General features: G+C 40.4%; 1 protein-coding gene and 1 non-coding gene across 5 annotated transcripts; one reads left to right on the top strand and one right to left on the bottom strand.

The window, feature by feature from the left end:
- Positions 1-1,118: 1,118 nt before the first annotated feature.
- LOC119911594 lies at positions 1,119-12,321 on the top strand. Of its 4 annotated transcripts, none has more exons than XM_038730504.1 (14): positions 1,119-1,319; positions 2,233-2,512; positions 3,020-3,072; positions 3,520-3,726; positions 4,204-4,290; positions 5,144-5,305; positions 5,406-5,450; positions 6,297-6,314; positions 6,405-6,416; positions 6,611-6,688; positions 6,984-7,068; positions 9,356-9,473; positions 9,646-9,784; positions 10,948-12,321. In XM_038730504.1, exons 1-14 carry the CDS (start codon positions 1,211-1,213, stop codon positions 11,085-11,087), a joined length of 1,533 nt encoding a protein of 510 aa, XP_038586432.1. In that variant the 5' UTR covers positions 1,119-1,210; the 3' UTR covers positions 11,088-12,321. The 4 variants fall into 4 exon arrangements, with proteins under 4 accessions (XP_038586432.1, XP_038586433.1, XP_038586434.1 ...); XM_038730507.1 differs by lacking the exon at positions 1,119-1,319 and adding an exon at positions 1,354-1,476; XM_038730505.1 differs by lacking the exon at positions 6,297-6,314.
- A 165-nt stretch (positions 12,322-12,486) lies between these two features.
- On the bottom strand, positions 12,487-12,605 carry LOC119913485. The gene has a single exon (XR_005446461.1). It is a non-coding gene; the product is annotated as a 5S ribosomal RNA (ribosomal RNA).
- Positions 12,606-13,330: the final 725 nt, after the last annotated feature.

Here is a 13,330-nt window from a genome sequence, read left to right as displayed (position 1 = left end):
TGTTCACCTGTATAGCCTATTTCTAACCTATTTAAATAATAGCAGCATCAGAAGTAGGCTACTTAACATTAGCGGAGCCCTGATGGCTACAAGCTTCTGAAATATAAGCCAGCAGCGGGAGCAGCCTAATAACAGTCGGCTATGTAAACAGTGTGGAAGTGCCGTAGCAGCGTGAACATTTAGCCTATAGGCTAGTGAGTGGACAGGATTGCATAATGTGAGATATGTAGCCTCCATATGAGGTCTGACATGTAGGAAACAGTGTCCATCCACTTTGACTGTTTAAGCACCAAGCATCACCGATGTAAACACAGAATCCGCTTCCTCTCATCTCGGCGGAGCCTTGTTCTCTGACAGAACACGGTGTGTCCGCTGCAGGCTCCAGGACATTGATGGGGCAGGTCTGTGGAAAGATGTCGGCTTAACAGTCTTCAATTTTCCGGTGTCTGGCAGCATGAGTCCCATCTCCTCCAGACCGGACATTTACCGGGAGCAGCCTTACGTCCAAGCTGGGCCAGCATGGCTCTATCACGCTGTCTTCCCTCTCCTCTGGAGCGATCACCCGCAGTGGTGCCTGGTCCTTTTTGATTAAAGCCTACATAAATATGCCTATTGAGCAGTAGCAGGCTACTATATCAACATAGGAAATTCTCCGTTCAAAGTAAAATTCATATTGAGAGGGAACGCAAAACATATTGCGAGGTAACGCAAAAGTAGTCCTCAAAAAAATATTCCTCACTGAGCCCTGGGAGCCACCGTACAGTTGCACCCTCAGCACTGCCCTTGGTGTTAATTATAATTATGGCCATTTTAATGAAAAGAAGTGACTGAAGTGGTCATACTCAACATTACACTCATAATGTTTTCAAATATTTTGATGACTTAGCCTAAATGATTCTTCAGCCACCTAGCAACATATTTCTACATCAATTTACATGCAGAACATGTTTTACTATATGATAGTATTTTATACTTTTAATTAAATAAATACAAATATGCTTTTATGTTGGCTTTTAGTTTATAGTTTACCATTTACAATGTGTGCTTCCGTGGGAACTGCCTTTGTTGTGTGACGTCATTCAGCTGCTATTCCTGAAGTCGGGGTACATTTTTTATTTTTTTTGTCCGACTTCAGGTGGCGTTTCATGGTATTTTCTCTAGTTGGAGGTTGGACGTTTCTGAGTTCCCAGTTGCCTGGGACGCAGCATAAATGTTCAATTATGAAAGTGTGGAAAACCGGCTAATGATGCCAGCTGGATTTAGCTTCCTCGGCAGCTGGTTTCTGCACCTTTTCATCAGCGTCATTCTTCCAGCGACAGGTCAGTATGTTCACAGAGTGCACAGGTAAAATACGGAAGTAGCTGGATGCACACTCAGTTTTAAAGAAAATAGAGCGTCTCTGTAGATCATTTATATTCCGAATTATTGAGAAGATTGTTTTATATTTGGAAAGGCTTAAAGTGGATTCTTCACGATGTACGTTGCTTTCCTGGCAAACATTTAAATATTAAATTGTTTGATTTGCGAACGGAGTTCGGCGAGCGGATGCTAATGAGCGTGTGGACCACATGTGAACCTCTTTTACCACAGTGAAATTAAAGTGTTGATGTCGATCTCCATGGATTGCAAAGATGGTGATGAATATAATATACAAAACACAGTCTTTAAGCCCGCACTAAGGTTTCAGAGATTAGTGTTCTGCCATGTAAGATGGCAGATGGGTGATGTAACTTTAAAGGTGGCATATCAGCCATTGTTTGTTGGAATTTCTCCAAATATCCCAACATGCAGAGATTTCCAAGAAGGGCATTCAGGACATTTGTGGACACCAGCTGTTGGAGTTATCAGGCTCTGTGTGTTTTGCTTTCGGTTTTACTGGAAGTTGCCTCAGTTGTGTTCATGAGCGAGTTCTTTAATGTTAATGTGCTCACATGTTGTGTGGATGATTCAGACTAGAGCCGAACAGGTTGTAGATTTAGACTAACGACAGAAAATTTATCGTACACTATTCTGATAATTTTTTAATCGTTTGTCATTTTTCATGAAAAAAGCGTTATATATGAATAAATTTGGGGTTTTAAAATAAAAACAAGCAATTTAATGACATAACAATGGGCTCTGGGAAATTATATTCAGTGTTTTTCTGACATTCAATTTATGAAGTACCTGACAGATTAAACAATAAAAAATTGCTTTAATTCAGTTGTATTCTCTTCTGGTTCGTCCCTCCAGGTAAGCCTCTACAGAGCGGCTCACCTTGGCGAATATCTGCAGCTGCTGGTAAAGATGTCATTCTTCCGTGTCGCCTCACCGCATCTGTTGACCCCTCACCTGTCCTGGTGGCAGAGTGGTCCCGGGTAGATGGTCCGTTTCCAGTGACGGTTCATGTTCTCCGCAACGGCGAAGAACTTGTAAAGGAGAAAGCGCCAGAGTACCTCGGGAGGACGGCCATAATGGAGGACGGTTCCCTAAAGTTGCTCGGTGTCCAACGGCGAGACAACGGCACCTACAGGTAAGGGATGCACCGAAATGAAAATTCTTGTAATTATAATGAAAAATTTGCTGAACACCGAACAAGCACGTTCACATTTTTGTCATTTCTTTTACCTTTGCATAAATTAAATAGTCAAAATGTGTTTTTACTCAGTGTAAAGTAAATTACATTTTTTGCTATTTTTGCTATTTTCAGTCGATTAATTTAGTGGCCCGAACACTCGGTGCATCCCTACCTACAGATAAGTGATGGGATTTTAATGCATAAGTCTGCAAAGTAACTCCTGCGCACTATTTAACGTGCAAAAATATATTTATGAGCTGCCAACTTTTCGGTACTAGACCTATACCGAACCATAGACTTTTGACCTACTGGCCCATCTATTTATCTATTTTTTTATCTGTTTATATTATTTCTCTTTGGTGTGTCTAGTGAAGTTTGAAGTCTAGTTTATTCTCTTATGTGAAATTAATTTATTGTGAATCAGTAAATTCTTCCATTATCTTGTTCACCGTTCTGATCCAGGTGCGTCCTTCTAAGAGGATCGTCTGTGGAGGAGTTTGTTTCGCTCACTGTTGGTAAGATAACAATAGTCTGCAGCCGTGCTAGCATCTCTGTGAGGCTGCACTGGAAAAAATCAGGTGATAATTATTTCTAATGGAACCAGACTAATTTTTGCCCCCTGCTGGTCGTTCAGTAGAATGCAGGTTTAAGGGACTTCTGCGTTAGCTTCACTTTTCAGACTGGGAGGTTCCCGCTTGGTCAAATCATGTTAGCAGCATTTAACACCTTTTATTAATGGTAGCAGATATTGATTCACATATCATTAGTTCTACTATTATCACAAAAACTAAATGCACAAAAGAGCACAAAATATTTCAGACTGTAACATAATAAGTACAAAATTATTACCCAGTGTCTGTTTGATTCTAAAAAAGTGCAATAGAAATAATGCACCTGCTAAATTATCGTTGATCATGAGACCACAGCAGAGATACTGTAGTGACGTGTGTGTTTGTCTCCAGCTGAGGTGGCCGAGGTGAAAATATCTGTCCGTCGCACTTCAGCCAACGAGCTGTTTGTCGTCTGTGAGTCCAGCGGCTGGAGCCCCGAGCCGGTGGTTTCTCTGCTGGACGCCGGCGGAAGCGTCCTGGCTGCTCAGACGGAGTCATCAGTCCGACCAGATGACCTCCACTCCGTCAGGGCGCTCGTTAATGTGGCAGCAGTTAAAGGTCCTCGGCCCCGGAGCTCATGTTTTCCTTCTTCAGAAATACACAGTGAAATGAGTCGCACTGATTGGCTGATGTCTTTCTTACATTGAAAGTTGTCGTCCTGTAACGTTAGGAGGTTGTAATACATCAGCTAAGAGCTGAGGAGCTAAGAGAAGTTTTAGTTTTAGTTTTAAATTTAGTAGATAATCATGCTGTGTGTTTTGGAACCACAAGTCCCATAATGCTTTGGGGGATGTTTCCGTGGATTCAGTGAGTTAGCTGGGAGCATTTTGGCAAATTGTCACTGTTAAAAGTAGCTGAATTAGCTGTTAGCACTTCCTGTTAGCAGAGTACACATGGATGTACAGTCAGCTGTCACTGGATGACTGTGATACTTAAGAAAACTTAAAAACATGATGATTCACAGCCAGTTTTTAGTAGCCTTTTCTTCTGATTTGTAAGTGGATTTAACCCTTCTCGTGTTTTTTCTTCTAACAGCAGCACTAACAGGAAGTGGTACCGTGATCTGTAGAGTGGAACTACCTGAAATGAGCCTGGCAAACGAGAACAAGATTTATATCTCAGGTAAATATCCTAATTAACCTGTTTTATTTTTGCTGATTTGGGGAGCTTCATAAGGATTGAAAATATAATTTTTTTTGGGCTGAACATCACAACATCTGCTTTTATAACTGTTGGAAGAAGTATCCAGATCCTTGACTTAGTGAAAGTACCAATACATTAATTTTAAAATAGTCCTGCATTGAAAATGTTAATTAAGTAAGAGTACATAAATATTATGTGTGAAATATACATAAAGTATCAAAATAACAAGTAACTACTAACAAAATACTTGATATACAGTATCTCAAAAAAGTGAGTACGCCCCTCCCTCACTTTTGTTGCCAGCGGTTTAGACATTAACCTCTTAACATTCCTGTAAAATTCATGCACAATGCCTTTTCAAGGCATATCCAAGGTAAATTGAATGTAGTTCTTCTTCGCTTAAAAATGCTTGCTAACAAATGCATGCAGGCAACTACAGCTGGGACTATGAATTATTAAACTTTGATTGTACTGGCTGGCCTGATTGTACCTGCTGTGGTGATTGTATATTGAAGTTTAGTAGAGCGGTTCCCAACCGAGGGGGTTGGGCCCCTCGGAGAGTCACCAGATAAATCTGAGGGGTTGTGAGATGATTATTAAAGAGGAAAGTTCTGACAAATCTGTTTTCATTTGATGGACTTTAGTGAAATATTGATAATTTAAACAGTTATTGAAAAGAAACCATGTGAGAAGTTTAGAGGGGAAATGTTTGACTTATGTGCAATAAATGTGCAGTTTTAAAAAAACAGACGTCTCTGTACTTTTACTTGAATTAACGGCGTCTTCAAGCTGCAGGAGTAAGCGTCACGTCATCCTGTCTTGCTGTTTGTAGATGAGTTCGATCCCTTCGAGCCAGGACTTGGTTGTAATTTCGTGATGGTCTTCGCCATCGTGCTGGTTGCCGTCGTCATAGCTGTCATGCTCTTTGCGTTTCCTGTATGGATGATCGAGAAGCTGCGATCTTCACTGCGTTCTTCGCTGCGGCGTCTGACAGGTCGGTTTTATAGCGAGTCAGGTGGCAGCGTGGAGGATACAGTGATGGTAGTTATCAGAGGAAGGAAACTCAACTCTTCTGTGTGTTTTTCTTGTTTCAGAGTTCAGCTTCGATCTGGTCACTCAGCAGAGAGACGGAGAACCAGGTCATCTTTGTTTTCATGTCACATTTCACTTCTGTCAAAAAGTGGTTTTTAATACATGTTGCTGCTGTTGGAGGTCAAACCACCACAGACTCTGGATGTTGGAAAAAACTCAGGCTCTGATCCCTGAAAACAGCAAGAGGAGGCGCTCACACAGTCTGTTCGCCCACGACATACCATGCACTTAATTAAAACAGTAACTTCATAGTCCATGTGGTGGGAAAATAGCTGTAAGCTAGCATTTTAAAACAGTAGTGGGCAAATATGTAGACAACAAACACGGTATCAACAAACAAATCTCTGAATCTCTGAAGTAAAGATATTTAAAACGTTTTCCAGTGTCTGTGGCGAGGACGCAGTTTATCAGGGCGCCTGTTCGGGCCCATACTGTCGAGCTGTACTCTGAGAAATCAGCTGTCACATTTAAATCTTCTCTGGATTTCTCTGTTCATATTAAGAAACTTGTGTGATCATGTTTTTCTCCAGTTCAGAAACATTTCTGAGGCCAGACATGTTTTATCTTTTGAAATAAACATGTCCAGGCTTCTAATTATCTTTACACTCTTATACTCCAGTGCTGTTAACTGTAAATACACTTTACTTACTAATTCACTTAATAGATTTTTAATACTGGAGCTCAGCAGTTTAATCTGACATCACAGAAATGTGTTTTACTCGAATGAAGTGTCATATTATTAAAATAATTTGAAATCTATGCTTCGATAATACAGAACTTAGTCATAATTGTATCATAAAGATTACGTTCCTGTGTGAAATGCATATATTTGAATAGAATTAACTGTTAGCATGATAAATAAAATGCTGACTCTGTCTCTGTTGTTTCCTCAGATGAACGGCTTCTTGGAGGTAAGACTTGAACTTACTGATCAAAAACATGTGCAGAAAACAAGACGGTGACTAAAACTGCTGTTTTTCTGTTTGTTTGTTTATTTGCAGAGACATACACAGGTAAGCACTGTTTATATTCAGTTGCCTGTAAATTACAGAATGAAAGACTCATTTAAACCAGGCATCAAAATGATTCAATTGTTCTGGGAAAGAAATGGTAGAAACAGACGAGGACGGTGTTGTCAGGTGTCGTAAACTTCACTGAGAGACGGAGATGAACAAGACTGATGGTGTCTGTCCTCTGTGTGTTTCAGAGTACGGCGACATCACCAGGGTGGAAACGACGGGAGCTTCTGAAGAGACGGCGAACACAAACCAGCTGCTCAGCAGAGGTCGGTTCACAAAAAGCCACGTTCATCTCAGAGTCACAACTCAGTCAGATCTCACAGACATGAAACACATATTGAATCATTCACTGCCACTTCATTGTATCTGATGTCCACCCAGAACAAACCTGATTGATGGTCATAAAGGATATTTCAACTTAATTACAACAGGTCAAATATTTAGTTCTTATATTGAATTTTAATGCATTTATTTTCAACTCTTAGTCCCGTACCATAATTATGATATAGATATTTTTCTGTTCTCTTTGTGCTCATAGTCTTGTGTCGGATCCTGTTTCAGGGATTGAAGCCTCCCACCAGCTGGCAGAGAGTGACCTAAATGAGATGAAGAGGTACAAAGAGGACATCAGCAGCGTGGGAAAAATGTAATAACATAAAACTGGTGCCATGTTTTTACGCTAGTTTTCAAACATCCACAGTATTCTGTCAGATCAATGATGGCTGTATCTTTTATTCATTTCATTTGTCTCTTTGTGGTTGTTATGCGTCTCTTTGAGGTTGTTCTGAATCATTTTGTAGTTATAGCAAAATAGACCCAAAAATGTAATCAAAATTGGCCCACTGGGAGTTGAAAGGTGACCATTTCCAGTATAAACTACCATTTCGAGTTTTGAAATTGTCGGAAATGGATTCAACATCCTCAATAACTTCCAAAACCACTCCAAGATTGTCCAAATCAGCCAAGCAGTTTCTGAAATATTGTCCATATATCCATATACTTTATGCTAATTACCCAACATGTGCAAGTTGGCATTGGGCAGTTTCTATAAAACTTTGGGGTACTCCACATTTCCAGGTTCACAATAGGGCTCTTTAGGCTGGCAAATCGACTAATGCTTACCAACTTCACACAGTACTTTACCTGTAAGACCCTGGATCTGCTATATGCCAATGTTAAGGAGGCATACAGGCAAGGCAAGTTTATTTGAATAGCACATTTCAACAACAAGGTAATTCAAAGTGCTTTACATAAAACATCAAAGCAACAGGGAAATATAAAAAAGTTTAAAAGTTAAATAGAAAACAAAGAAAAAGAAAACAAGACAGTAAAAGTTGCAGTGTAAGTTATCAGTCTAGTTAAAGTCAGTGGTGAAAAGAAAAATTAATTAAAAGCGAAAAGAAAAGTCTTCAGTCTTAATTTAAAAGAACTGACAGTTTCAGCAGACCTGCAGTTATCTGGGAGTTTGTTCCAGATATACGGAGCATAATAACTGAATGCTGCTTCTCCTTGTTTAGTTTTGACTCTGGGGACAGAAAGCAGACCTGCCCCAGACGACCTGAGAGGTCTGGATGGTTCGTAATGAAGCAGAAGATCAGAAATGTATTTTGGCCCTAAACCATTTAGTGCTTTATAAACGAACAGCAGGATTTTGAAATCAATTCTTTGACATACAGGAAGCCAATGTAAAGACCTCAGAACTGGAGTGATGTGATCCATGAAGACGATAAATGCATGGATAAGTTTTTCCAGGTCTTGCTGAGACATAAGTCCTTTAATCCTTGATATATTCTTCAGGTGATCGTAGGCTGACTTTGTAATTGTCTTAATGTGTCTCCTCAGATTCAGGTCTGAGTCCATGACTACACCAAGATTTCTGGCTTGGTTTGTGGTTCTTATCATCACCAATTGAAGCTGAGCACTGACTTTTAATAGTTCCTCCCTGGCTCCAAAAACAATAACTTCAGTTATTTTGTTCAATTGAAGAAAATTCTGGCACATCCAATCGTTGACCTGCTCAGTACAGTTACTCAGCGCCTGTATGTGATCATAGTCCCCTGGTGAAATGGTTATGTAAATCTGTGTGTCATCTGCATAATTATGGTAACATATTTTGTTGTTTTTCATAATCTGAGCCAGTGGAAGCATGTAAACAAAAGAGGACCCAGAATGGAGCCTTGGGGAACTCCACATGTCATTTTTGCAGCTCTGATGTGTGATTACCTATAGACACAAAGTAGTCCCTGTCCTTGAAGTAGGATTCAAACCAGTTTAGTCCAACCCAGTTTTCAAGTCTGTCTAGTAATATGTTGTGGTCGACTGGTCGAAGGCAGCACTGAGATCCAATAATACTATATCTATCTAAACAACAAAGGCTGAAGCTAATGATGGTTTTAGTAATCGAGTATTCTACAGATTATTTCATCGACCTTTTCTCTTATCTTGAAATAATCCCACACTTTGGACATTTTATGTTTTTCTCTGGCCTGCTGCTTCCTCACAACTACAACTACAAAATTATTAGAAACAACCCCTCAATGCTGTACTATACATTTCTAGCATTAAACTTTGGGCTACTCAACATTTCCGGGTTCACCTTGCTGGAAAGTAGTAAATGTGCTTGAGATTTTAGCATGATAAATATCTCTGTTCATGATGAGGAGTGTGTGGGAACGGGGGTTAGGAAACGTTTGCGTGTCTTTGTGGTCAGTGTGAGTTTGAGTATTGTTTTTGAGTCAGTAAATATTTCTTCTCTTCGGGGTTGTTTCGGGTCAGTTCATGTCTCTTTTGTGGTGGTTTTGTGTTTCTTTGTGGTTGTTTTGAGTCTGCTCTTCTGGTTTAAATAGCTGCTTATTCTATGTTGTACACCGTTTAACCTTTGAAAACAGAGACACTTTTAAAGTCACGTTGACAGTTGCTGTTGTCTCTTGCAGACTTAATGTCCATCCGGCCCTGATCGCCGGCATAATCTCCAGACAGTCTCGGGCTGGAACCAAACTGAGCGCCAACGGCTATGGAAAGTTCAACCAGAACTGCTTCGGCCTCATGCAGGTGTGTCTGTGTGCTTTAGTTGGTTCTTGAAGACTATGGAGGGGGCTGTGGTTAAACAATGTTTGGGAACCATAAAAACACAAAACATCTAGTCTGAGGTGATGAGACAGACGTGTAGCGTGTTTGGATTGAGGACTTTGTGTTGATTGGTTAAATTGTCCCATTGGTGCAGATCAGTAAGCATTACCACGCGGTGAAAGGAAACCCGTTCAGCAGAGAGCACCTGGACCAGGGAGTTACCTTCTTCATCCAGCTCATCAAGACCATGAAGAGGACTAAGCAGGACTGGAGCAAAGAGCAGCAGCTGAAAGGTAAAGACAAGGAGGACGGACTTTTTTGTGGCCTTGTGTTCTTCTTCACTGCAGACATTTGAAGACACTTTAACTTCTGGTCACATGAAACTCAATTAATCATTCAAATTACAAATCATATCATCACATATTAAAATGTGGCTCAACAAAACTAAAAAACTCACTTAAAGGTCCAGTGTGTAATATTTAGGAGGATCTTTTGACAGAAATGCAATTTAATATCCATAACTATGTTTTCATGATGAACAGTTATGTTTTTATTACCTTAAAATGAGACATTTATGTCTACATACACCACAAGTCCTTTTACATGGACATTGCCATGTTGCACCGCCATGTTTCTACAGTAGTCGAAACGCTACAGAGCGCGTTTCATTACTACTATTATTACTAGTATTATTCAGGACAAGAGCTGACCGGCCCCCGTAGCTTCTCCTGCGCGCTTGGAAAGTTAGCATTGACTGGTGGTGCATTGATGTCCTGTCGGAATAATCAGAATTTTCTTTCCCTCCTTAAATCTTTATTGCAAAAAGAGAAATAAAGACATATACAGGACTTTGATTCAATATGCAATATCACATATTGCTTACACATATTTTGCAAACATGTAATGTGTAATATGTTTACAACGGTTATCTTGCTGTCCATGTGGAGTGAACTAGATGTCTGTGTGTTGTTTATGTTCTGATCATGCTAATCCAACACATCTCTGTAGTAGCGTCCATGTTGATACCACATTCTGACTTAAGAGCACATGAACACGCACTGAAGTCAGAAGAACGACTTCACAACTTGGGAAATTGGACCTTCTGAGGAGCACGTGAATGCACCGTGAGCTGCTGGCTGCAATTTGCAACCCTCACCACTAGATGCCACTAAAACGTACACACTGAACCTTTAAGACACTTAAAGGAACAGTTCAACATGTAGGGCTTTCCTCTTCTCTTTGAGAGCTGGATGTTCAGATAAATACCCCTCTAATGTCGGTACATGAAGCTACTGCCAGCAGCTAATTAGCTTAACTTAGCAAAAAGACTAGAAACAGTGGGAAACCGCTAGCCTGGCTCTGTGCAAAGGAAACAAAACCGAACATATTAAATCATAGTGTTTAATTGTTTGTGTTGTGTCTTTACGCACCTGAGCGTCACTGTCTGTGTTTTCAGGTGCGTTGGCGTGCTACATCGCAGGTGAGGAGAGGGTCATCCCTTTATCGTACGAGGAGGTGGACAGCGTGACACCTCACGGGGACTTTGCCAATGACGTGGTCGCCAGAGCGCAGTGGTTCGCCCACAGTGGCTTCTAAATGTTTCTAAATAATTTTCCCTTTCTTCCTATTCTTGGTATTTAGGGAGAATTACTGTTTTAAGCTCGTCTTCCGTACGTTCATGAACCATCACATACGCATGTTTGGTCGAGACCCCTTGGAGTCGTTTGACATGTAACGGCTCCACGGTCAGACGTAAAAAGGTGCCACATGCACATTTAAAGAGGTTACCTCAATCAGTCAGGTGTGTTGATTCAGCAGTGATGATATTAAGTTGATCTACAGGAGAAACATATCTGAAAGCTGACAGCTGCTCTGCATTATTTTCTGTTACAATTTTAGATTTTGAATTGTTTTATTATACCTTTTATTAAACCAGAAAAACTATTTTTCCAAGAGTTACCTGGCCAAGGCAGGCAGTAGTACAATTGCACAATTAAGATGGGAATAAAAAATCAAAATGTTCTTAAATAGTCACCACAATTCAGCAACAAGGACGATCAAACGAGTAATCAGTCATAACATCTGAAGGCAGAATTGCCAGCCTTTAAAAGCAACAGGGAAACAAAGATACAGCCCCCTGCGGGCTACCTGAATTTTGTGTCCCTTTTTATATAAATTTCCACAATAAATTGATGCAGAAAAGGCAAAAATTGGTGCAGAAAAACACCAAAATGCAGGAAATTAACACTCAAAATTTTCTGGGGTGGTACCCCCACACCCCCTGTTTATACTGTCGCAGTTTTGTTGTTTTATTTGAATTACACACATGACATTACAATTTAGCAGACATGACACAGTTAACAGTGTTGTTGGGAGTTTTGTTGTGCCGTATAAGTAGAGGATGTTTACTGTTGCTTTACTGCTTGATGGAGGGTCAATTATTATGTGAAGATATGAAGTTTTATAAGCTGGACTAAACCCCCAATGTTTCAAGATCCTAAAAAAGCCCCTGGTGATGGCGCAATGTATAAGACCATGCCTTTGTTGTGAAAGACCTGGGTTCAGTTCCACTGTGACCCATCCACCATTGTGTCCCTGAGCAAGACACTTAACCCCTTGTTGCTCCAGAGGTGTGCGACCTCTGACATTTATATCAATTGTAAGTCGCTTTGGATAAAAGCGTCACATAAATGTAGAAAGACTTAATGAAATAAAAAAAACTTGATGTCAAAATCTACAATAACTTATCCTCAGTTTCACTGCTCATGTGTATGACGCCAGTGTTGGTTAACAATTACATACAATATTAAATGATATGGTTAATAAGCTTTTTCATTGGGCTATTGCTGGATCATTATCACTGATACATTATGTCAGCACAGACAAATTATTTACAGATAATTATATAATTCAAAGTCCAGGTAGAAGCTTCTGTGTTTTTCAAAGCTCTGTCTCCACTGAAGCAGCAGCTCTGCTGTTCCTGAAGAAGTGAAAAAGCTTACAGCACCTGGTATTCCCAGGCGGTCTCCCATCCAAGTACTAACCAGGCCCGACCCTGCTTAGCTTCCGAGATCGGACGAGATCGGGCGTGTTCAGGGTGGTATGGCCGTAAGCGAGAGAAACTGCCACAAAAAGCCTCTTTATAGATCAGTAACACCCGTGTTCATTTACATACAGAGAAACTATCAGTTGGACAAACCAGCCACTCAAACTACACCAGAGAGCAAGTCACACATTTAGTTTTGACCAGTGTTAGTTTTGAAGCTGTCTTCAAAGCTAACACTGATGACATGCTCCTGTATTCGAGAGTTTTATGCAAGTAGAGTACGTAACTAAATGAGCCGTTAAAATACATTTTCAAAACTAGAAACTCCTCTCTAACTCTGCTAAAGTAAAGAAATCTCTTCAGCTGAGCCCTTGAGTAGATAACTAAATAAGCCATGTCATCATCAGTCTTACCGTAAAGTTTAAACTGGTGCTTTGCACTCTGCTGGCTTTGACTCTGTGGTGCTGTTGCTCTCATCTCTGCTGTCTGTATTATGTTCACCATGTCAGTGCCAGTAGTGGGGCAGGCTGCTTTCCAACAGGCCACCATTGCCATAGTGAGCGCTCACTGGATTTATTTTGTATTAGTAGAACAATAAAGCCTTAAACTGAGAAAGTGTTTCCCTGATTTTGTAAATGTTTGCATCTGTCCAGCTTTGTGACTGTGAGAAGCGCCCGAGACCAGGGCTGATCTGCCTAACAGCACAGAGCCTGGATGACAACTCATTACGGTTAATGAAGCAAAATACAGATTACAGACTGAAGTTATGAAGGTGTGAATGGAAATTAAACGA

Source organism: Micropterus salmoides, unplaced genomic scaffold (genome assembly GCF_014851395.1).
Source record: "Micropterus salmoides isolate LMB-PRFRI ecotype aquatic unplaced genomic scaffold, ASM1485139v1 Ms_hic_scaffold_2, whole genome shotgun sequence".
NCBI lineage: Eukaryota > Metazoa > Chordata > Actinopteri > Centrarchiformes > Centrarchidae > Micropterus > Micropterus salmoides.
The sequence above is the reverse complement of the archived record's forward strand: the minus strand, read 5'-3'. Positions and strand labels throughout refer to the sequence as shown.

Coding starts and splice junctions, on each gene's coding strand:
- LOC119911594 (XM_038730504.1), top strand. CDS start 1,211: ATGTTCAATTATGAAAGTGTGGAAAACCGGCTAATGATGCCAGCTGGA. Junction 7,069..9,355: donor ATCAGCAGCGTGGGAAAAAT/GTAATAACATAA, acceptor TGTCTCTTGCAG/ACTTAATGTCCATCCGGCCC. Junction 9,785..10,947: donor CAAAGAGCAGCAGCTGAAAG/GTAAAGACAAGG, acceptor CTGTGTTTTCAG/GTGCGTTGGCGTGCTACATC.